The following is a 25,797-nucleotide window of genomic DNA, read 5'->3' as shown; positions in this document are numbered from 1 at the left end:
TTATAACTATTTTGCAGCCTGATTAATATCATCTTCTATAAGTGCCATAAGTCATGATGATTCGTACTATCGTTATGAACAAGTTACAAGCTAAGCACCATATACATTTATTTTGTGAATCTAGAGATTCATATTTTAAAGTGCTTTAACCCCGCTTTCCTTTAAACTAAAAACAGATCAGTACATACATGATTCTAAAGTTTGGTCGTACGATGAATCAAATATTTTTTTTAAAGGTAACAAATCAACATATTCACGTGTGTGTGTGTATATATATCTCATTATTACTAATTTAATTCATATATATATATATATATATATGTATGTATTTCTTTAAATCAACACGATAATAACGTTTAATGATAATGATTTATCACATTCCAACGTGTATGTTTTATCGTTTATTTGAATTACATGCACCATTCTACCAACCCTCCTTGTGTGTGTGTGTGTGTATAGAGACACAAACAAGAATATAGTGCAATTCAAGTGAGTTACAAATTCACTATCATATTTCTCTCAAATGGCTCTTCACACACATTTCATCTCTATCTCTTTCACTGTTTTGTTAGTCTCCTTGTTCCTCCCAAGTCCTCAGTCTTCTAATGTCTTTGCAAGTCCTGCAACATTGAATTATACAGATAATGATTTTCTTGAATTCCCTTTAAATTTGGAGTTTTTGGAAGCCGAGTTCTTTTTATATGGTGCATTGGGCTTTGGGCTCGATGCTATTGATCCAAAATTGGCCCAAGGAGGCCCATTACCAAGCGGTGCAAAATTAGCCAACCTTGATCCTCTTACTAAGGATATTATCTTGCAATTTGGCTATCAAGAAGTTGGGTATTTAAGGTATTTCGAATCTTTGCTTCTTTGTGATTTCCATTATAATACTCCTATAATTAAATACTTTAGGTAAAAGTGCATATTTGGTTTTCTAGCTTCATATAAAATTTCAATTTAGTCCCTTAATTTTATAAATTAAAGTATTTTTCAATCATGGTTATTTAAAAAAAAATTAAGGGAGAATATCATGGAAGGACCCTTAAAAGAATTTAATATCTAATAAGGATTTCTAACAAATAAACATTAACAACAACAAGTGAAGTTCATGTTTTAACAAGTATCTGATTTATTAAGTTCTTATCATATATTAAATTTTTCTCCTAAAAAATTAAACTTAATATATCAACATTTGATAATGTTTTGTTAACATTTAAAAGTTTAATGTTGGCATTTTTTTGTTAATGAAACTAATGTTGTTAAAGTTAGAAGAATAAAAATACACTTTATAAAATTAAGGGACTAAAATAAAATATTATATAAAGTTAAAGAATTAAATGTTTACTTTTATCAATATTTTACTCCATGAATAATAACAACATTATTTAAAATTGAATGTGTTATTGTAGGGCGATCTTGAGCAAAGTGAAAGGGTTCCCAAGGCCATTATTGAATTTGAGCAGCGAAGCATTTGCCACAATAATGGACAATGCTTTTGGAAAACCATTGAACCCACCTTTTGATCCTTATGCCAATTCCATAAATTACTTGCTTGCCTCTTACGTTATTCCTTATGTTGGTCTCACTGGCTATGTTGGAGCCATGCATTTGCTCCAGACTGAAACTGCCAAGGAGGTATTAAATTTGAACATTTGATAGTCTCCCCCCCCCCTTTTCTCTCTCTCTCTCTCACACATTACTTTATATAAAAAGTTAAAATATTAATTATTATTTTTCTAAAATCACCCTCATTTACAATTTCATATGATTTTATTTTTCAAATTCATACTCTTAAATAGGGATAATCTTGAAAATTAAATTTATTATCAAACCGTTTCAACAACTTAACTATTTTTCTTTAATTTTAACCAAACAGTTAGAAGTGCCCTGAGAAAGAATATATTATTATCATGAATGGAATCTATGTGAATCAATATCAATATATTACATCCATTCGTTTAATATTATAAGGTACTTTTAAATGAATTATATATTTTAATAAGTTAGTTAATTATCTTGAAAATTATATACTTTTTTTATGTTCACCCTTATTTAATAAGATGTCTCAATTAGAAAATCTTATTAATTACACCCCCTAATTAATGGTATTTTAAAAAAATACCTTATTTATTGCACCTTGTAATACCCAAAATATATTATATTTTAAAATATATTAGAGTACTTTAGAAAAAAATGGTTAATATGGAATTAGAATCCTGAACTATAAGTCTAAGGGTGATTGAATATTAAACTTTTAAAAGATATATTTTGAACCATAAGCAATTAAAGTTGAAGTAATTTCATCCCCACCATTAAGTTTAAATAATTAAAGTTAGGGCAATTTTATCCCCACTATTAAATTAATGGTGGGAGCAAAATTTGGTAAAAATCACATGTTATACCCTAATTTTTAAAAAATTAATGAATGCTTGTTGAAAGTTAATGGTGGGAGTAAAATTGTCTCAACTTTAATTATTTAGGGTTCAAAATATACCTTTTAAAAATTTATAATTCAAATCGCCCCAAAGCTTGTAGTTTAAGGTTCAAATTGTAAATTAACTTTGAAAAAAATACCTTATAATAATGGATGGATGTTATGTATATATATAGAGTTTAATACATAAGACCCAATTCTAGTTAGATTGAGATTTGTGAATGCCTGTACAGCTTGTAGCAGGACTTTTGGGAGTAGAGTCAGGGCAAGATGCAGTAATTAGGACATTGCTATATGAGCATAAAGATGAACTTGTGCATCCATATGAAGTGAGTGTGGCAGAGTTTACAAATCGCATCTCTATTCTTCGAGACAAGTTAGGGAAAACTGGTATCAAAGATGAGGGACTTGTTGTAGCAAATGACATAGGTGCAGAGGGAAAGATTTCTGGCAACATCCTAGCTGGTGATAAGTACTCTGTTGCTTATCCCAGACAACCTCAAGAGGTTTTAAGGATTGTGTATGGTAGTGGTGATGAGCATGTTCCTGGTGGTTTTCATCCTAAAGGAGGTGATGGTCGCATTGCCAGATCTTTCTTGCCCAAGAAAATATAGATCATATATATGCTTAGTTGCTATACTATGTACGCTTCAGGATTCTCTCTCTTGACCTGGAACACTCTAGGTGGGGAGAGAGAGATTGAAAAGATATTTTATTTCTAAGATGTGTTTTAGAATCATATTTTAAGTATGATTAATTTCCTTGTTCTCCATCCTATGCTATATGTAATAATCATAGGGAAGAAAATAATTATGAGAATTAAAAAAGTTTAGTAAATCAATAGGTTGTGTTAAAAAAAAAATCTCAAGTTAGATTTTAACATCTCAGACTTTTAAGCTTATTCAAGAGTTAACCCAAATACTATTTTTAAGCCAATTTTAATTTTTATCTTAAAAATTAAGATTTTTCAAGCAACATAACGTTATAATGCATCTTTTTTTCTATCCCTATGAAAGTGAGACCAAGCATTAAAAGAGAAAAATGAAAGCATATGAAGTAACACCTTATGTTTATATTTTCTTAATATTTTTAAAAATATTCAAAACAAGTAGTTATTAAAACATTAAAACTTCATTTAGGAATATGAAATATAAAAATTGAGAGTTTGAAAGAGGGTTTGTAACTGCTAACTGAAAGTTGAAATGAAAGCTAATTTTATTTTATTAATATTAAAAAAGTTAGGCATTCGAGCACAACTTATTCTTATTTAGACTTATTTGGATTATCCCAAACTCCTTAGCTAGCTTAGGCCTAAAATATTTTAGGCTAGCTAATTTGTATTGGCTCAAATTACTAGCTTTACTAGGCTCATTCACTACAAAGCTTTAGTTTAGTTAATGGCATACACTTTAACGATTAACCAAACTCAACAAATCGCACTTGTTTTGGAAAATCAATAAATTAATTAATTTTAATTAGTTCACACATAAATTTCTAAGAAAAAAACTCAACCACACAAATCCTCCCTCAACACTTAGTGCATAACTATGGTGACAAATGAATATATAAAGAGATAATTATAAATGAGTCTTAAACAAAAAAAAATTATTTCCAATTGAATTCCACGCATTTTGTAAAAATGCACTCAAATCTCATGAAAATAGGTTAAATTTAATTTATCATGTAAAATGACATAAATGTCCTTAGACACATGCCCCTTTAACTAGTGTTGATCGGTATTGACCAACCACCAACAACAAAAATTTTATTGAAATATTAATATTTTAATATTTATAAGTCAAACATCATAGATTAGCAAGTAAATACTTAAGTAAAATTTTTTATATTTACAAGTCAACCTCTTATAATATTAGTACTTTAATATTTATAAATTAAATTCATAAATTTACAACTTATACTTCTAAAATTTATAGGTAAGCCATTAAAAAAAATTAAAATCTTAATATTTATAATTCAATCTCTTATATTCATAAATCAACCCCATAGATTTACAAATAAATTTATATAATTTTTGCATTAGTTCTTCTAATTTTAAAAATAGATCTGCAAAATTTTCAAATCATTCTATTAAATAGACTAAGTGTTTTTACTGTATTAAGTGGTAAATTTCTAAGTTTTGACTCAATTAATTTATAAAATTTGAAGAGCCACAGAATAAATTATGTAAATTCGCCTTTAGATCTACTGCGTTAACTTCAAAGTTTATAATATTAACTTGTTAATATTAAAGTATTAATTTTTTCAGAAATTTACTTGTAAATTTAAGATATTCAACTTGTAAATCTGTTAAGTTTAATGTGTAAATTTGTGAAGTTGAATTTTAAATATTAGTTACTTATTAATAATATAAAAATTTGATTTGTAAATATAAGAAGTTTGAATTATAAATTCAGGTAATTTAATTGTAAATTTGTGATATTTCACTTTTAAATATTAAAGTATTAATATTTTAATAAAAATAATTTTTCAGAAAAATTATTTTTTGACCGGTCAACTCCAGTTGATGACTGATCAACGGAAGCCAGCTAACAATGGCCAGTCAACTTCAGTCAATTCTAGTCAAAGGAGAATCAATAATCACAATTAATCAAGTCTCATGAGACATGTAAGTATATTCACAAATTTGTGAGACTAATAAATAATTTTTTATTTGAAATTTATTTATAATTTTTCCATAAATATATAATTCGATATTTTTTTTGATACAATGATTCGATATTTCTATCACACACAAGCTTCAACTTTTACAATTGAAACGGTTATTTATCTCACATAGTTCTGATCTTCCTCATACACATGCACCTCACCTATCAGATTCAGATCAACGTCTATCTATTTCACTATTTTCCTAAGCCTCTTTGTTCCTCCCAAAACCGATCAGTACATGTATGATGATTTTAAAGTTTGGTCGCATGAATCAAATGTATTTTTAAAGGTAATATATCAATAACGTTGGTAAAAAAAGGTAATATATCAACATATTCACGTATCTCATCACTACTAATTTAATTTATACATATTTAAATCGAGAAGATAATAGCGTTTAATGATAATGATTTATCCTATGCCAACGTGTATGTTTTATCATTTATTTGAATTACATGCACCAACCCCTCCTTAACATTCTTCTTGCATGTGTATATATAGTTACACATACAAGGATAAAACGCAATTCAAGAGTGAGTTACAATTCACTGTCATATTTCTCTCACATGGCTCTTCACACCCACTTTATCTCTATTTCTTTCACTATTTTCCTAGCCTCCTTGTTCCAAAGTTATCAATCTTCTAGTGTCTTAGCAATTAACCAAGCATCGATTTCCAAAGGTTACAACTTTTTAAGCTATGAGATTAACAGAAAAGTTCCATCCGGTCCAGGGGTTATTGAGCCTCCAATTGCTCCTCCTTTGAAGCAAGCTTTGAGTTTCAATAGCTACAACTCTTTAAACTATGAGATTAACAGAAAAGTCCCATCTGGTCCAGGGGTCATCGAGCCTCCGATTACTCCTCCTTTGAAGCAAGCTTCAATTTACAATGGCTACAACTCTTTAAACTATGAGATTAATAGAAAAGTCCCATCTGGTCCAGGGGTCATCGAGCCTCCGATTACTCCTCCTCTGAAGCAAGCTTCAATTTACAATGGCTACAACTCTTTAAACTATGAGATTAATAGAAAAGTCCCATCTGGGCCAGACCCTATTGAGCCTCCGCCTACTCCTCCTTTGAAGCAAGCTTCAATTTTTAATGGCTACAACTCTTTAAACTATGAGATTAATAGAAAAGTCCCATCTGGTTCAGACCCTATTGAGCCTCCACCTACTCCTACTTTGAAGCAAGCTTCAATTTTAGTGGCTACAATTCTTTAAATTATGAGATTAATAGAAAAGTCCCATCTGGTCCAGAGGTTATTGAGCCTCCAGTTACTCCTCCTTTGAAACAAGGTTCAATTTCTAATGGCTACAACTCTTTAAACTATGAGATTAACAGAAAAGTCTCATTCGGTCCGAGAGTTATTGAGCCTTCAATTACTCCTCCTTTGAAGTAAGGTTCAATTTTCAATGAAACAACTCTTTAGTTTATTTCTAAAACATGTTTTAGAATCATATTTTAAATAAAATGTATCCCCATGCTACATATATTGATGATAATGAGAATAAGATTCTGCCAAGAAAATAATGATGAGAATAAAAAGTGTACTAAATCATTGTGTCCTGTCATGTTAACGTAGAACTTGTTTGTTTTCTTTCCATCAATTTTATTTTTCAATTTCTTATCTCACGATCTCAACGCCAATCCCCTCTCTCTATCTCTCTCTTCCACTCAATACATAACTATCACGAATAAACGAATGATTTGATTTTATTAGTTTATCGCAATATTTTTCAATTTAATTTTACAAAAAGACTTCTAACAAGTAAATTCTTATTTTTAACAAGTATTTGGTCCATCCAAATCCTTATCATATATTAAAGTTTAAAATATTATTATACAATTTGGATTTTGATTTATCTATCCAAAGGCGATTTGAACTATAAATTGGGGGGAAGGATTCATAGAAACATCTGAGTTTTTTACTGGCATCATTTGATAAATTGTTTAATTTTTGATTGATGACCTGTAAAAAAATTATATTTTAAATAAGATTCTGCGCATGCCTTGCAGATACTTATTCCTAAGGAAGAGATTTTTCCGATACTTATTTATATAGATGATGATGAATAAACTTAAACATGGAACAGAATCATTATCAACATAGACAATTCTTTTAGTTACTTTTACTTGAATTTGTCATTTAGGATTAGTTGTAAATTGTAACTTTTGTTAAAAAACACTACAGAAGAAGCTTATAGATGATAGTGGTATAAAATCACTTTTATAATTTAAACTATGCACTCTTTTCGCTCTCTTATTATTATTTCTTTGTCAATAGTTACCTTTGGATAATCTCATTTGCCATTTAAAGTTACCCTCTTCAATTGATTAAAACTACATTAATTCCATGCTTGACAAAAATAGTCATAGCTGATGCCATTTTGAAGTAGAATTTCAATCATTGAAATGTTTCAAAAATGCAAATCTTTACTGTTAATTCTGATGACTACAAAGTGCCTAAAAATTCAGAGAGATAAAATTTGAACTGTCAAATAAAGAGGAATTAACATGAAAATGTGTCATTGAGTTTGGAGAATGGATAGCTTAATTTGGTCAAATTCTGTTTCCTTAGGTGTTACTTGAGATAGACATGTCATTACATGTCAAAGAGGAAGATACATGGGAGTGTTCAAACTACTGCTTTTCAGATGGGATCTTTTGCAAGGATTGCTTCCCATGGGGTCTGATGTTATTACAGGTTGAGTTTCAGATATACCTGTATTAATGTAAAGAATAAATTATCAGATATTATATAGTAGCACATTGCAGTTGATGTTGGAACAAACGACAATACCATCCAATGGATGAGAAAGGCTTTTGCTGGATTGATGTGACCGTGAGATATGGTCAGACTTATAAGAGGAGATCAAGGGGGCAGTTGGGTGTAGAAAGGAAATACCCATTGGGTTAGGATTAATATCCTGAGGGTCCAAAAAAGAAGGATTATGCCATGATGTTTTGGTAGGGTGGCTTAGATTTAGTCTTGATATTGAAGTCACCTTTTGCTTGCTTTATTTGGCTGTATTATTTTTGTTGGCACTCAAGGATGTTTTAGAGAAGTTAGGCAGAAGTGAGGAGAGTGCTGGTCTCTCGAACACCAGTGAGAGACCTTTTCTTGTTGCTGTGTTCTTCCATTTAGTTTGTAATTTCAGTTGTTGGGAATAGGGTTTTGGCTAGAATCAGTGAGTTTCTCTTGTAACACTGATTCAGTTCATATGCATTAATATCAAAAACCTCAGAATTTCCCTCATTTATTTCTCTTTACATTGAAAGCTTGGTTCTATTAGTTACTTTAGAGCAGAGCTCTAACAATTGGCATCAGAGCCGTGCAATCCTCGGACCTTCTGATAAGCGCAAGAGAGATGGCCGAAAGAGTGCAGTACTCCAATCCCGAGGTACAAGAGTTGAAAGAATCTGTTGGAGGACTATCGAAAGAAATGATCATGATGAAGGAGATGATGCAGACGATGCAAGATAAATTAGAGCAAATAGCAGAGAAACAGAAAAGTGCAGACCAACCTCCTGAACAAGATCAACCCAGCCATGAAGAGACTACAGGAAGCACCGGAGATCATGAAAAAGAAGTAGGGAAGTACAGGAAGCTGGAGTTACCAATATTTGATGGAGAAGACCCTATTAGGTGGCTTTTCAGAGTGGAAAGGTATTTTCGAATCAATGCTGTGGCTGAAATAGAGAGACTGGAAGCAGCCATCGTGTGCCTTGAAGGTAAGGCTCTTAACTGGTATCAATGGGTGGAAACTCGAGCACCTATCCGAGAATGGTCAGAGTTCAAGCAAGAACTTCTGCGTCAATTTCATCCCTCACAGCTTGGGGATGAATATGAGATGATGTTTGCAGTCAAACAGGAGTATTCTGTGCGCGAGTATGTGGAGGAGTTCGAACGCGTATCAGCTATGGTGGGAGACGCATTAGAATCGTGTGTGGTTGGAGCATTTCGTGTAGGACTAAAACCAGAGATAAGGGCTGAATTAAAGCTCACGGCCGCCAGTACCCTTAGAGAAATTATGGAGATGTCTATTAGGGTGGATGAGAGGAATCAGGTAATAGAGAAGGCCAAGACTCACGGTTTCTGCGAGGCCAGCGTTTTTAAAGTGGGCTTAAAAATGAATCAGCCCAAACTCCTTTCACACGGATCACTCATGTGGCTGAGCCCAGTAAAAGCATGCACGCCTCTTCAATACACTCGGGACTCCAGAAACGGGCTGAGACAAAAACAGCAGACTCAAAAGTAGCGAGCAACACGACAGGAACAGCGTCGTCGTGTCCAGGGGGACGAACCCAGCGACTGTCAGATGTGGAATTAACTCGTCGACGAGAGCTTGGTTTGTGTTTTAAATGTGCAGATAAATTCGGACCTAATCACATCTGCAAAAATAAAAATCTGCAAGTGATGTTGCTGGAGCTAGAGCCTGAGAAGGGAACCGAAGGCCATGAACCAATATGCACCGAAGATAGTGAAGAAGCTGAAGAAGATGAAACTCGAATGGAGTTATCACTAAACTCCATAGTTGGTTTGGAGGGAATCACACTATGAAGGTACGTGGGAGACTAGAGAAAGCTGAGATTGTGATTTTGATTGATAGTGGGGCTACCCATAACTTCATAGCTGAGGAATTAGTCACCAAAATAAAAATTCCAGTGGAGGACATTGCCGTCTATTCTATCACTGTTGGGGATGGGTTTAGTATTAAAGGGAAGCAACGCTGCAATGACCTCAAGTTACAGGTACAAGGCCTGGACATTATTCAAACTTTCTACCCCTTTCCACTCAGTGGCGTGGATGTTGTACTAGGAGTGGAATGGTTAAAATCTTTAGGAGAAGTGAAGGTTAACTGGGGGCAACTGACCATGAAGATTGGTAAGAAAGGAAACAAGGTGTGTTTACAAGGTGATCCTGCTCTAACCAAGGCCTTGGTTTCCCTTAAGTCATTTATTCGATCCGTACAGAAGAGAGGGGAGGGGTACATGATCGAATATAATGGGATGAATAATGAAGAAACGACAGCTGAAACTATACAATTGGCGCCTGAAATTCAGAACCTCCTAGACCAATTCTCTATAGTTTGTCGACCTTTTGAAGGGTTACTACCAACTCATTCTCATGATCATGCAATAGCAACCAAACCAGGCAAACAGCCTCCTAACATACGGCCGTATCGGTACCCTCATGTTTAAAAAAATGAAATTGAGAAGATGGTGAAAGATATGTTGAGAGCAGGTATCATTCAGCCCAGTCAAAGTCCTTATTCAAGTCCAGTTTTGTTGGTTAAGAAAAAAGATGGAAGCTGGAGATTCTGTGTGGACTATAGAGCCTTGAACAAAATCACGGTGCCTGACAAGTTTCCCATACCAGCTATAGATGAGTTGTTGGATGAGTTAAAAGGAGCCGCCATCTTCACCAAGCTGGATTTGAAGTTCGGATACCATCAGATCAGAATCATGGCTGGAGATGAACATAAAACAGCATTTAGAACCCACGAGGGACATTATGAATTTAAGGTAATGCCCTTTGGTTTAACCAATGCTCCTTCCACATTCCAATCTTTAATGAATGAGATATTCCGAGAGCATCTTCGAAAATTTGTGCTTGTATTTTTTGATGACATACTTATTTATAGCCATGATTTATCATCTCACTTGAAACATTTGAAAGCTGTTTTGTCTATCCTGAAAGAGAACCAGCTAGTGATCAACCTCAAAAAGTGCACTTTCGCCTAACCAAAAATTGAATATCTTGGGCATATCATTTCCAAGGAGGGAGTGCAAGCGGATCCCAGCAAAATTGAGAGTATGGTGCAGTGGCCTAAACCCAAGAATGTGAAATCCTTAAGAGGGTTCCTAGGGTTGACAGGGTATTATAGAAGATTTATCAAGAATTATGAAAAAAATCGCTAGTCCTCTCACCGATTTACTTAAGAAAGATGCCTTTAAATGGACCTCAAAAGCTGAAGAAGCCTTCCAAAGTCTCAAGACAGTCATGACTTCTCTCCCAGTACTAGCTATGCCTGATTTTTCCATCCCGTTTGAGTTGGAAACAGACGCTTCCGGGTCTGGAATAGGAGCAGTGCTGATGCAGAATGGCCGTCCAGTGGCATATTTCAGCCAAAAGCTCTCTAACCGCGCTCAACAATGTTCCATTTATAAGAGGGAACTTATGGCAATTGTTATGGCGGTCAAGAAATGGTGACACTACTTATGGGGGGAGAAATTTGTCATCCGGACAGATCAGAAAGCTTTAAAGTTTCTGCTGGAATAGAGAATTGTAGAAGAAAGTCAACAGCACTGGATCACTAAATTAATAGGGTTCAAGTTTGAAATAGCTTACAAACCGGGCAAGGAAAATCGTGCAGCGGATGCACTTTCAAGGAAAGAAGAAAATCTGGAGATACATGGTTTTTCTTTATGGCAGCAAGGTGACCTTGAAGAATGGGAGAAAGAAGTACATGCTGATCCTAAGTTAAATGATATACTGCAAAAAGTCATTACCAAGCAAGGAAATTTGGAGGGATACAGCCTTGTGAAGGGTTGTCTACACTATAAAGGATGATTGATGCTACCAAAGAAGTCTACTAGAATTCAATTGCTCATTAAAGAATTTCATGATTCACCAACCGGAGGCCATTCGGGTTATTTGCGCACTTACAAGAGGCTTTCTACTGTTGTATATTGGGAAGGCATGAAAAAAGACATCCAACAATATGTGTCATAGTGCGACATGTGCCAAAAGAACAAATATCAAGCATTAACTCCAGCTGGGCTGTTACAACCCTTGCCGATTCCTCAACAAATTTGGGAAGATATTAGCATGGATTTCATTACAGGACTTCCAAAATCCAAAAGACATGACGTTATACTTGTTGTTGTTGATAGGTTGACAAAATATGCCCACTTCTTGGCTTTGACCCACCCATTTACAGCAAAAGAAGTTGCTGAAAGATTCATTAATGACATTGTTAAATTGCATGGGTTTCCAAAAACAATTGTGTCAGATAGGGATAGGGTGTTTGTAAGTCAGTTTTGGAAGGAATTATTTAAGCAAGCAGGCACTCAGCTTTGTCTTAGCTCTGCTTACCACCCGGAATCTGATAGCCAAACTGAAGTCTTGAACAGGAGCTTAGAAACTTACCTGCGTTGTTTCACCAGTGAGAAACCAACCCAATGGGCGCAATGGTTACCTTGGGTTGAATATTGGTACAACACAACTCATCATGGGGCTGCTGGAATGACACCCTTTAAGGCGGTGTACGGACGGGACCCTCCTACTTTTTTTAAGTTGAATGGGGAACCGTCAGGCATTGAAGCTGTCAATGAATAGATTCAGTCCCGGAATTCCATTATTGCCATTTTAAAGGAAAACCTCACTGTGGCGCAAGAAAGAATGAAGAAGCAAGCTGACAAACATAGGCGAGAGATACAGCTGGACATTGGAGATTTAGTCTATGTCAAAATCAGACCCTACAAGCTGAAATCTTTAGCTAAAAGACTTAATGAGAAACTCAGCCCTCGTTTCTATGGCCCCTTCAAGATCATAGAGCAGATTGGACAGGTCGCATACAAGCTGGAACTTCCTTCTACAGCTTGCATTCACCCAGTCTTTCACATTTCTCAACTCAAAAAATCAGTTTGTTCAGCTATTGTCACTCCTACTATACCACCAGTACTTTCTGCAGAATTGGAGCTACAGGTACAGCCTCAAGACATATGCAAGGTTCGGAAACTTATGACAGGCCAGCTGCAAGTTTTAGTGAAATGGAGAGATTTACCCGAGTTTGAGAATTCATGGGAGACAGCTGACACCATTTCTCTCCAATTTCCAGATTTTCCCCTTGAGGACAAGGTGAGACTCTTAGAGGCGGGAAATGATGTGACCGTGAGATATGGTCAGACTTATAAGAGGAGATCAAGGGGGCAGTTGGGTGTAGAAAGGAAATACCCATTGGGTTAGGATTAATATCCTGAGGGTCCAAAAAAGAAGGATTATGCCATGATGTTTTGGTAGGGTGGCTTAGATTTAGTCTTGATATTGAAGTCACCTTTTTGCTTGCTTTATTTGGCTGTATTATTTTTGTTGGCACTCAAGGATGTTTTAGAGAAGTTAGGCAGAAGTGAGGAGAGTGCTGGTCTCTCGAACACCAGTGAGAGACCTTTTCTTGTTGCTGTGTTCTTCCATTTAGTTTGTAATTTCAGTTGTTGGGAATAGGGTTTTGGCTAGAATCAGTGAGTTTTTCTTGTAACACTGATTCAGTTCATATGCATTAATATCAAAAACCTCAGAATTTCCCTCATTTATTTCTCTTTACATTGAAAGCTTGGTTCTATTAGTTACTTTAGAGCAGAGCTCTAACATGAATTCATTTCCTTTATTAAATTTCACCATCCTAGCAGTTCTTCTAACGCTCAAAACTGATCTCGGAGGAGTGTTTTCTGTGTTCATAGCAATAGAAATATTTAGAATGGATGTGATAACTATAGGAGACTGTCATGAAGGAATACTACTAAGTATTGATGATATTACCATTTGAACTCATCTTGAATTAATTAGTGTTTCAACAAGGGCGCAATGAACAATAGAAGTAGCGTAATTTAACAGCTCTCACCAAACAGAGGCATTAGTAATATATGATGAATTGAAGTTGAAGTGGCTTACAGAAGTAAGTGAAGAACGTTGGAGTACTGGAATAAAAGGAGAGAGTGAAAATTAATTATGGTGAACTTTTATTTGAAATATTAATAATATTGGAGGATGTAATATCAGCAAGAATAGGAAGAGCCCCATCTATATAATTAACATATTCAATGTACTTAATATATCTATATACACAGCCAATACATTAAAGGTTCATTAGCATCATTAGTTAACTTAAGAAAATTAATATTAACCATTCCCCCAGTCAGATGCAACCTAAAAAGAAGACACGGATTTGTCCATTAATGACAGAAGGAAATGTGATTACTGAAATCTGAACATGATAATAGTGCTTGATTATAGAAAGTACTTATAATAGACTTTGGTGTTCCCATTCCGACCATAAAAAATATTTCATTGAAACTTGAGAATAATTGATCTTACTCAATTGTACAGCTTTGCACGCACATCAATATTAATAATATTGCAATGAATTTTCCAATTAGAGCAAAATTCAATGGTTGCTATAAAATGGAAGAGGTCAAGTTCAATTGTTTCATGTTGGAAGTTGAAATCATTTAATCTATATTGGGGAAAGTTACTATTCAATCATTTGAATTATTATCGAGTAAGAATGAATACAGTTTCAACCTATGGAAGAGGCAATCTTGAATGGCATGTGAGGATAGGAGGTGACTTTACAATGGTTGCATCAGAGACTAAAATTTCATATCCTTTTAATGATGAAAACCATTATTCAACATTGATAGAACTAACAGGATTTCGATATTTACATTAACTTCATATTAATAAATGTGTTGAGAATGATTACATAAATTCTATTATGATCAAATATTTAATATCTTTTTTTTTTGAAAAAATACAATATCTTATTCATTTGGGAGAGAAGCACATGAGAAATGCATCTTCTAAAATTTTTTGAATTGACAGAAATGATTTAAGATGTAGACTCATGAGAATCATTCGACATCATTGAAAAGGAAGATAATTTTTAATCCAATTATCCAAGAAATGATATATATACAACTTCCTCTTGCTTGAAACGATAATATAATCCTATAAAAGTTTGCCAAATTTAAAAATGATGAAGTTGTTGATCATTTTTGAAGAACTTGCAATGGCCTACAATATTAAGGTTCATTTGTGAAAATGATGTTGAACTCCCTTTTCATTATCAGGTAGATGGTTGATTAATAAGGATGCTATAGACTATTTTAGGCATTATATGAATCTACTTCATGGAAACTGTTAACATTAGTCATCAACTTGGTAAATAAAACTTAACATTCTGAAAGCGGAGGGAAACCACAATACAAAGAGGTTCTAAAAAAGCCATATGAGATCTAAGCATGACAGACATGGCAACTAATCCTCGCTGATCTTCTTCAGCAAGAGATGCCCCATCATTGATTCGTTTCTTGCCCTTAATTTCTTGCAGGTTGGGGAATTCACAAGTTGCAAGCTCAATATCATCATCAATTCTTGAATATTGAAGAAATTTCTTTGATCTAGTAGACTTAGAAGGCGTGGACATCATTCCTTCAGAGAATGTATTAGTTGAAGGAATTTTCTGAAAGAATTCAAAGAAGGAAAATTGTTAATATTATTATAAAAGAAGCTCAAATCCCAAAAATAATATGAATTTATAATTTTAATAACCTGGTTGACAACTTCCTCAGGTGTGGAATTAGGCTTCATGACAGATGACAATGATACAAAGTAGTAGAGAAGTTAGATTATGTGTCTTATTTATACACATTCTTTGAATTATTTTTTCATGTGCAAATGTATAAAATTTACCTGAATTTTCTGAATAGGTGAAACGTTTGCAGATGTCAGGATCCTCGGAGTGGTGAGAGACACAAATGCCTACTGTACGGTTTCGAATATTGAAAGAGTTAATTTTAAGCATTAAAACCATTTCCCTCCCAACCATTTTGCTGAAGCCCTTATGAAAGAATTAGGCCTATTTTGGAATTTTTAGGTAAGAGGAAGAAATTATATCAGATAAAAGACTCCAGAACAAACCTTGGAATTGTTTACCTTATTGAAACAACACATTTCACTTATTCTTGACTATAGAATAATTTCACCAAACCTTATTCATGCTAGCAAGCAGATTGGTACAAGAAGTCTCAAAGAGCTCAACAGCAGAACGATTGAAGAAGACTATAGTATAGAGCAATGACCAGAGCTATCAAAAACAGTGTAGTGAACCTTAAATCTGAATACACATAAGCCATTTTGGTGAAAGAATTGAGTTAGAGGAAGAACCGAAGAAGAACACTATTATTGGAACCAATGAATTAAGAAAGTATTAGAAGATAGAATTACTTTGGTTCTAGAATAGGAATGGTTTATTTACAATTCTTGCAATACCATTCACCTTGTTCTTTTTTTTTTTTTTTTTTTTGGTTTGCTCTTACACGGGCCGCATCCATCATAGTTCCAAGTATATCTCTACCTTTAGAATAGTACATCTAATAACAACCTCACATTCCTATTTTAAAAAAATCACAACAAAAGAGTGTAACAGTTTAATGGAAACTATAACATTATGAAAGCAGAAGGAAATCGCAATACAAAAAAGGCTCAAAAAAGCCATATGAAGTCCAAGCATGACAGACTAATAAAACCAAAAGGAAATAGCAGACAAAAGTTTATATATAATTAGATCACTTTAACAGCTAGTGCTTATTAAAGTGAAGAAGCCGCGGCTGAGGTGAGATAATAAGGACTGGAGAGAGGAATCTGCCCCCAGCCCCACCAACGTCCATATGCATCAAAAAAGCTCCCTCGTCTGGCTTCGTTAGAAACGCTCGTTCTGCAATAAACGCTCGTCCGAAATTTTTTTTATCCAAACATGCTCTGATGAGCTTTTTTTTTATCTCAACTGAGGTTGGAGCCTCTCAAACCTCAGTTAGAAAGTAATCCAAACACGCTCGAATATGGCAAACTGCAGACCAAGTGCGCTTCCAATGGAGCAGCATTGTAAGTTACATAATGATGAAAGTGAAACCAAGGTTGATGCTTCACGATACAGAAGGTTGGTAGGGAAACTCCAATACCTCACGGTAACATGCCCAGACATCGTCTATGCGGTAAATATCCTAAACCAGTTCACATCAGAACCCAAACACTCCCACGTGGTGGCTGTTGAAAGAGTGTTACGATACCTAAAGTGCACTCCAGGTCAAGGCATTTTGCTCAGATCAGAAGGAAATCTGGAACTTGAGGCATATTGCGACGCGGACTGGGGAGGCTGCCCTCTAACCCGACGATCAAGTAGTGGATATTTCATATCACTTGGAGGCTCACCTATGCCGTGGAGGACCAAAAAGCAGAACGTTGTGGCCAAATCATCAGCTGAGCCAGAGTATAGGGCGATGGCTTGCACAGTTAGTGAAGTTTTGTGGCTTCGTTGGTTGCTCAAAGAACTGCAGGAGCAGCAGAGCAAAGCGACGTCCCTCTATTGTGATAACCAGGCAGCGATTCACATAGCCACGAATCCGGTCTTCCACGAGCGAACCAAGCACGCAGAGATGGACTGCTATTTTGTGAGAGAAAGATATCAGTCGGGAGAGATAATGCCACGCAACGTCTGGACAAGAGACCAACTGGCATATATGCTGACGAAGGCGTTGGGGAAAGAGAGACTCAAAGCACTCATGGGCAAACTGGGCATTGCGAATCTCCATGCACCACTTTGAGGGGGAGTACTGCAGAACGTCAAAGATACGTTGCGATAATGGAAAATATCATTTATTGCATGTAATATATTATATGATACTGTTAGTTATGTAGTAAATATCATATAAGGGCATATTGTGGAAAGATAGTCAGTGGAGATAGCAAGAGAAGAGGGATATGATTATATTCAAGAGGAAACTGTCATGTACATGTATGTATTGCAACATGCAGAATAATATACTGCTTCTGAATTTATTATCTTCGCGTCGCCCAAATCCGTGCCCATCCTCGTGTCGCCCAGACCTGTGATCACGTTTGCTGTCGCCCCATTCCGCATCGTTCCAAGGTAATATTGGGTGCCCTATGTTGCCTTTCATGCTCCTTATGATTCATCCTAGGTTTGCCCCCTTCATCTTTGGTTGCTTCTTATCACAATTCCTTCAGCTTGTCCTTTGATTTGGCCCGATATTCATTTGATTTTTTGTTTTAATTGGGTTGGTATGTTGTTTCTCTGTTTTCTATGCATGTTTATTGATTAAAAATCATGAGCTATTTCAAGTTTTTTGAATTGCTTTTCGAGAAATTTTCTGGCCGTTTCTTCTTACATCAGAAAGACTCATGATACATCTAAAACCCCAACACTTGTTTGGTTTGTGTTGTATTTATTTAGTTCTTTGCATGAATTGCTCATCTCAGTATTTGCTGTAAGCTTTGCACATGTTAGCTTATTGACCAGTAAATTTGCTTCTTAAAAGTTATAATCTGATGCATTTTATCTGATGTTTCTTTGATTCAAGTATTATCCATGATATTTATCCAATATCAGTTCTCAGCTGCTTTCTCTTATTCTTTAAATGAGATTTGACTAATTTAATTTGTATTTTTAACGCTTTCCTTTCAGTTATGTTTTTACTAGTCTATAAAACTGATACAATCTATGTTTCTATCTCAGAATTGGTTTTCTCCCCCATTTTGATTTTTACTTATCTTGCATTTGCATATGTATCCCGACTCTTTTTTTTCTGAGATTATATATATGTTTGGTTTTATGACTTTATCATGTTCTTTTGCCTTTAAAAATTTGACTTGCAAATTTTGATTTTGATTATTTTAATTTCTTGTTGGAAAAAAAATGGCACAGTGCCAGTATCAGTGTCTGCTTCTGATGCATTATTTATTATTTCATAATATTAGTAATTAATTGGCCTATCATGATTGACTTTTGTGACTTTAGTGGTTTTGTTGGCTTGAGTTCTAATTCACAAAAGAAAGACAATGGCGGAGGAGGATCCCGCACCCCTTCTTTACATGGATATCTGTAAATGGAGGCTCTACAAAAGGATGGTTTTTAAAGTACCCTTTTGTTTTCAATACTATTGAATTTTGCAACTTCGACCGTGAATGTAGAAGTGCAACCTAATGAATTCTTTCGTACTTCCAGCTATTCCATGACAAAGCCCCCTACACCGTGTCAAATTTCCATGCGCTATGTACAAGTAATTATTTGATCTCATTTCTTTTATATAGAACCCTCCTGTACTGGAATTGCAGTTTCACTAGTTGAACAAGGCCCTAGATATGCTAATTTAAGTTAGAATTTATGGTTTATGCATGATATGGCTTCCCCGTTTCCTATTTAGACTTCTCTTTTGTTCAGGTGAAATGGGAGTAAGTCTCAAAACCGGGAAGCTTTTGTCTTACCTGTAGTGTTACCTTTACAAGGTTAATAGCCTATCCCATGTTAAGGTGTGTGCTGATATAGTTTTAGGCTTTTACTTACTTAGTTGTCCATCTTACAATACTAAACAGGCTTTTTATGTACAAAACCGTTTTTTATGCAATGTGGCATCAAGACTAGGGACTGGTAGCCACTTTTCCTTTGCAGGGAGGTGCTTTGTCTCAAATTGGTAAGATGTCTATCCATGCATTGACCTTAGGATGACACACTTGACTACTTTTCGAAGTTTGTTATTTGATACAATACGTTTAGTCAATTTCAATCGATTCAGTTATTATTGTTTTTTCTAATTATTACTAATTACTAAGTAAATAAAAGTAGATTCATTTTTTGGTGCATAGCACGGTATTCATTCAGTGAGCCATGATGTTCGTTGCCTGTGAATGATGCGTCTTGTTATCTATATTTTATATTAGATATTGATGTATTGCTTTCAAGTAAATTTTGTATCTCCTGTCTTCAAATCATTGGGGTTCCTATGCAGTAAGAATTAATTAAGACTAGCACTTGAAGATTTTAATTGGATCTTTTTTCCCCAGTTAAAAATTGTTGGCGTTAGCAATGTAAAATTTGTTCTAAGTCGTGCCCAAGAAAATTGTCTTTAAGAGCAATTTCGGCACAATTGTTAGAGTTTTTCAAAATTAAGTGAAACCCTCCCGTAAAATTGAATAGGGTGACAGAATAGTAAAGATAATTCAAAGGAAAAATTAAACTCAGAAAGCAAGACACATGAGAGGAAGAGAAGTGCCCAAAAACTCAAAAATGCTTAGCATCAATCTCATGCACACACTTTGCTATATATATAGCCACGCATTGAACAAAAACATTTGAAGCACTGTTGCTAAAATGAATCACCATCACTTCATAATAAAATATCTTTTCACCGACACCATTATTAAATAAATAAATTATCATCATCTCATTGCTTTATTTCACTATTTTGACACAATAAAATGTCATTGATGAATGACATTTTTGGACGTTAGAGGAGAAGACTTCAGTTGATCATTAAAATATTAAAAAAGGATAAAGCCACCTTTTCAACCAAAGAAAATCAGTTTCAACCATTAAGAAATATAAGGTGCAATTAATGCCAAATAAAACCACAGTTTGAATATAATAAAACATTAAGACTAGATGTTGCAAATGAGATGATTAACATATTCAAATGTGATAATTAGAAGTTAAGGAGGGACTAACATTTTCTGCCAAGGTAATTAAGAAAACAAGTTTATTATTTAAATTTAAATTTAAACAAGTAAATAAAGGCTTTTCTGAAAAACTCTTTTAAATAAATATTTTTGATTTTTGTCAAATATATTTCACAAAAATTGCTGAAACCTCTCCTCTCATGTGGTCAATGGAAATTTATCTTTGACACACTCACACAATAATTGCAACAAAAATGTTGTCCCCTAAGATGTATTTCTAAACGAGTGGATAAATAGTGTATTTGTTTGGAAATTGTAAGTTTAACTAGTCTCTACATTGTACGTATAATTTTTCAATTCATGTAAAATACTGTTTTACTTAATATGAATTATTATTTGCATGATCCTCTCAACATTTTATCATGTTGATCGAGTATTGTTAGGTTCTTAATACTTGCATTGTTGAGTACAATTGTAAGTTTCATCTGGTCTGATGTCCAATTTGCTATAATTTTCCGAAGGTACCAATCATTTCTTCTCCTTTGTATAATTAATGTCTACTCTTACATCTCTGCATCTCATTTTTGATAGTCTTGCAGGGAAAGGTGGAGAGCGCATTTATGGCCCATATTTCCCAGGTGAGAATGCTGGATCATACTTTTAAAGAGTTATCAAAATGTCTGTCTATGTATTTTGATGAACAAGGTTTCTACATTGTTGTGATTTATTTCAGTTGAGGAAAATGAGTGTAAGCATGATAGGGAAGGGTTACTATCAATGGATAGAAGAGACTGTAATGATCGTGGGTCTCATTTTGTAATAACATCGGGAGCTGATCACAGCCTTGATAGGTTCTTTTGTATTGTTAACTCTTGTTTTGCTTTGGTTTTTCCACTTGACCAGCTAGGGTGTCATTATAAAATGCTCGGCCTTCAAACATTGCATTTGTAAAAGTACATAATATGCTAATCCTGTTATTTGGAATCTTTTGGCAGCTCTCGCGTCATTTTTGGCGAGGTTGTGGATGGGCTTGATGCGCTACAGGATGTTTTGGATTATGGACTCCCATAACATCAGTTCAAATCACCAGTTGTGGTGTATCTGACCGTAGTTTATTTTGATTCTTAATTTTATTAAGAATGACAATTTTCTTTAAGCTCATAGAAAACATTTTTTGCAGCTAGTCATAGGCCTTGGTATTTGGATGGTGTGGCGTCAGGTCCTCTCTATATGATGGTGGCTCTCTACCCTAAATCATTCAGGTACTCACAAGGTTCTTCAAGGAAATCTCAAGGGCCAAGTGGATCATGCCCATCCTTCGATCCATCTTCTGCAGGGAAACGTCGAAAGGCGAGGAATTTGGGTTTAAATTTTCTAATAAAAAATTTGATGAAGGTCATGCATTGTTCAAAATCTAAATATACTGATATGAATAGGAGAATGAGACGTACACGTGTCCAGTTAGTGACTTTGGACTCCACGAAGGCTCTGGAGGTTCAAGTGGGAAAGCCAGCTGGCGTTGAGGGACAGAACGCGCAGGAGTTCTCGCACTAGAAGGTTCACGTGAAAGTTACGAGAGGCTCACCGCAGATAGAGGAGAGTTATAAAAGCTACACGCCAGGAGTGGGTGGTTATGGAAAATGTGGATTGCCTTGTGTTATTTCTCTCTTTCTCTGTAACTTTCTCTCTCTCAGTTGTTTTCTCGACACTGTCTGAACTTGTCCCTTGAATAGTTGGTCCCCTGAATAATACAGGAGTTTTATCTCCAACTTGTGTGTTATTCTACTTGCTTTGCATTTTAGATTGTGACAGATAACCTGCAGGATTTATTTTTTATATTAATCTATCTTATGCCTTGATGGCGATTGGATGATATTGGAAAGGTAAGGAGGCGGGGTAGAACTTTTCAAAAAGTAGATAATGTACTTTTTAATCAAATCTCACCATTTAATAAAATAGTTATCTTCTTCTAAACGAGCCACAATTTTTTATATTTACTCTTATTAAATACTTTACAATAAATATAAAGTTATTATTAATAAGAATACTTTAAAAAAAAATAAAGATTGTATCTTGAAAGATTAAAAATGTCTCACTTTTTTAACATTTAAATTTGCAAAAAATGTTTTATATTTTCAAATGAAAGGGTTATTTATATTATAAAAATAATTTAAGAATTAAGTAAAATAATCAATAAACATTAACCATAAAAAATGCATTCTATTGCATGCAAATTAGTATTACTGTTCCTGTACCTAAGTCCCGCATCGAACAGCCAAAGAAGAGAGTGGAGGAGCACTTTCAATATAAGAGAGTCTTGGATCCTACCGTACTGAGTGCTGCAGGTGAGCTGAGGAGTAGTTTGACAAAAATTACTGCTCTGGGCTCATTTGTGTAATAAACAACGATTTGTGTCGTAAGCAAGAATTTTGTATTTAAAACCAGGGTCGTGACTGGTAAAAGAAAGGGAATGGAAAAGAAGAAGAATCCCTTCGTTTTTATGGAAGTTTCTATAGATCTTTTTTCCTGTAGGAAAGATGGTTTTTGAGGTATACCCTTTTTTTCAATACTTTTAATTTTAAACAACAATGACCGTTTGATCAAGTTTTTATTTTTGTGGATTTTGCAACTTTGATTTCGAGGAGAATTGGAATGCAACTTAATGAGTTCTTTTGTCCTCCCAGCTATTCAAAGATGACGCCCCTGCCTCCGTAGAAAATTTCTGTGCGCTATGCACTGGTAATAATTTGATGGCTTTTTCCCCCTAGTTAAACCCTATTGTGCTACGATTACTATCTGATTGATTGAACAATCCCTTTGACATGTTAATTTATTTAGATTTTATAGCTTATGCTATAGGTTTCCCATTTCTCATTTAGTTTTCCTCTTTGTTCAGGAGAAAAGGGAACTCGGGAGCAAGGTTGTATTTGTTTTCCCCTACATTACAAGGATTCTACCTTTTATCACTTTGGGAAAGGCGGCTCCTATGTGAAGGTGGTGAGTTCATTTTTTTTTTTTAACTCTTGTTACATCCAAGGTCATTCTTCTGTATTGTAGATCTATCCATCCTGTTGTGGTTGAAGATGAACGTGGCTCAGTTGTGGTCCCTTCTTTTAGTCAATTATGCTTGTTTATGTTGTAGGTTGCACTGTTGAATGTTGATGGTCATGAGTGCTTTTCTTGTGATGTAGTTTTAAGCTTGTACATACTGAGTTGTCCATCTTATAATGCTAACAAGTTTCATAGTGTCCAAACCTATTTTTGTATGCATTGTGGTACCTTAACTGTGTATTGATAGCTAGTTTTCATCTTGCAGGGGGTGATTTCTGCCATTCATACGGTATGTTTTATATTGCTGCATTGGAATTAGGATGACACACTTCTCTAGTTTTCAATGTTTGTAATTTGATACAATACATATGGCCGCATTCATGTTTTTGAAGTTGTCCATCTCATGTTTTTGGTCATATCATCTTGGGTCATCACATGAAGCAGTTACTGTAACTTACAAGCAATTACTATTACTAATTAAATAAAAACAGATTCGTTTGTTTTATTTTGCGTTGCATGGAAATGGAAGAATGAGTTATAATGTTCATTGGTTGTAAATAATGAATCTTATTATATAATTTATCTTTGACATTGTGTCCTCTTATCCTCGAATTCAATTTGAGTCGCAGAATAGTAGGATTGGATTAAGACTAACAATTGGGATTTTTAATAGGATCATTTTTTCCCAATTAAACACATAAGATGTGGTATTTGTGGTTACATAGTGTATCTGTTTAAAATGTCCAAGCTTAACCAGTTTCTGCGGTTGATATTTATGCGTGTGTGTGTGCCGGTGTATATGTAAATCTTCAACTGATATAAAATATCATTTTACTTATTTAATAGGTCTGTTTTGTATTCAGTTTGTCTTTCTTATGTTCTTTCATTTTCTTCATTGTTTGAAAGTTTAATCCATTAGGCTCACACTTTGTGCATCATGTTTGGAAGTTGAATATCAATTCTGGAGTTAGTATTTAAAATCATTTTTGCATTGCATTCTGTCACAATGTTAATTTCAAGTATAAGTTTCATCTAGTCCAATGCTCAATTTTCTATAAATTTCATTTTCTTTTGCCCATTGATATAATGTCTAATCTTATGCCTCTGCATCTCTTGTTTTGAAATCTTCGCAGCCGTACATGGACAAAGTATTTATGGTGCAAATCTCCCAAGTGAGAATGCCATTCATGCTTTTAAGTTCTCACCATGTAGAATGCAAAAATTCAAAATATTTTGTTGTCTTACCGACATAGCTCAAAATGTCTCTTTATTTTGATAATAAGGTATTTACAATGATGTGATTTATTTCAGATGAGAAATCTGCAGTTAAACTTTCTGGAGGAGGAATTCTGTGCGTTGACATTCGTGATCGTTATAGCCTTGGTTCTCATTTCACGATCAAGTTGAGGGATGATCCGATACTTGACAGGTTTGTTTGTATGTTTTAACTCTTGTAGGTATTTAGCACTGTGTTTCTGCCCTTTTTTCCTTCTCTTGAGCGGCTAGGGTGTTTTGTGCAAGCATTGCAGTTGAAGAAGTTTATAATTTACTAATCCTATTATGTGAAATCTTTTCTAGGTTTCTCGTGGTTTTTGGAAAGCTTGATAGTAGACATGAAGTATTGGAAAAGATTGTTGCTACTGCGGATCCTTATGCACTAATTGAAGTAACGAATTGTAGTGAATGCAATGAATGTCAAAAAGACACATGAGGGTAGGCCTCATATAGCATCTCTTTAGTTTTCAGAAAGTCGAGTACATACGTGCTTTTAATAGAGCCATATAGGGTTCTTATTTTGGGTGATTTGCCTTGCTTAGAATATCTAAGCTGTTTTGCTAAAAGAACAAGTTTGTCAAAATCACTAGTTGAATTATCGAGTTCATCAAGTTTGCATTTTTACATGCAGAAATCATGTTAACTCACAAACATGATGGTATAGATACAGACTCCATACATCAAATTCGTCCATAACTCACTATCTTGGTCAACTTGCATTTCTTTCCTGACTTTGATCAAGTTTAGCGATTCTTTGCAGAACTTAGCAAAAGAAACTCTTAATCCAAAATGGTCTAATAAAATCCAAAGGACATAAAATATTATTGATTTTGTCTTTGAAGAACACTCCATATACGCCAACTTCTCCTCTTATCAAAAGCTCCATTAAACACGTTTCTATAGTACGGAAAAAGGCGTTTCTTCTTTATCCATGCCTTTCTAATTCAAGGCTAAATGCTTTGTACAAGACTGAGTGCTTTATTTGGAGCTGCACTGGCTTTTGGACTGGTTTTGGTTAGCATAGTTGATAGATCCTATATTACAAAGCCAATATTCCCTAGAGTAGTGTTTTTCGGAGCGTGTCAAACACTGAAAAGTAAGGAAAAACCAACAAGTA

General features: G+C 34.5%; 4 protein-coding genes across 7 annotated transcripts; all 4 read left to right on the top strand.

The window, feature by feature from the left end:
- Positions 1 to 523: 523 nt before the first annotated feature.
- LOC129319675 (ferritin-like catalase Nec2) lies at positions 524 to 3,048 on the top strand. The gene is made up of 3 exons (XM_054964766.1): positions 524 to 849; positions 1,410 to 1,635; positions 2,668 to 3,048. Exons 1-3 carry the CDS (start codon positions 524 to 526, stop codon positions 3,046 to 3,048), a joined length of 933 nt encoding a protein of 310 aa, XP_054820741.1.
- Positions 3,049 to 16,723: 13,675 nt separating this feature from the next.
- LOC129319674 (secreted RxLR effector protein 161-like) lies at positions 16,724 to 17,485 on the top strand. The gene has a single exon (XM_054964762.1). The coding sequence runs from the start codon at positions 16,724 to 16,726 to the stop codon at positions 17,483 to 17,485; it is 762 nt and encodes a 253-aa protein (XP_054820737.1).
- Positions 17,486 to 20,907: 3,422 nt separating this feature from the next.
- Positions 20,908 to 21,908, top strand: LOC129319673 (uncharacterized). The gene is made up of 4 exons (XM_054964761.1): positions 20,908 to 20,992; positions 21,088 to 21,205; positions 21,350 to 21,401; positions 21,519 to 21,908. Exons 1-4 carry the CDS (start codon positions 20,908 to 20,910, stop codon positions 21,906 to 21,908), a joined length of 645 nt encoding a protein of 214 aa, XP_054820736.1.
- A 713-nt stretch (positions 21,909 to 22,621) lies between these two features.
- On the top strand, positions 22,622 to 25,363 carry LOC129319930 (peptidyl-prolyl cis-trans isomerase CYP95-like). Of its 4 annotated transcripts, none has more exons than XM_054965040.1 (7): positions 22,624 to 22,903; positions 23,039 to 23,093; positions 23,251 to 23,348; positions 23,671 to 23,694; positions 24,539 to 24,577; positions 24,717 to 24,834; positions 24,984 to 25,363. In XM_054965040.1, exons 2-7 carry the CDS (start codon positions 23,086 to 23,088, stop codon positions 25,114 to 25,116), a joined length of 420 nt encoding a protein of 139 aa, XP_054821015.1. In that variant the 5' UTR covers positions 22,624 to 22,903; positions 23,039 to 23,085; the 3' UTR covers positions 25,117 to 25,363. The 4 variants fall into 4 exon arrangements, with proteins under 4 accessions (XP_054821017.1, XP_054821016.1, XP_054821015.1 ...); XM_054965039.1 differs by having other exon boundaries at positions 22,628 to 22,903; positions 23,251 to 23,351; XM_054965042.1 differs by lacking the exon at positions 24,539 to 24,577 and having other exon boundaries at positions 22,622 to 22,903.
- Positions 25,364 to 25,797: the final 434 nt, after the last annotated feature.

The sequence above is a fragment of the Prosopis cineraria genome, unplaced genomic scaffold (assembly GCF_029017545.1).
Source record: "Prosopis cineraria cultivar Desert tree isolate PC_DT_omini unplaced genomic scaffold, ASM2901754v1 PC9, whole genome shotgun sequence".
Classification (NCBI taxonomy): domain Eukaryota; kingdom Viridiplantae; phylum Streptophyta; class Magnoliopsida; order Fabales; family Fabaceae; genus Prosopis; species Prosopis cineraria.
The sequence above is the reverse complement of the archived record's forward strand: the minus strand, read 5'-3'. Positions and strand labels throughout refer to the sequence as shown.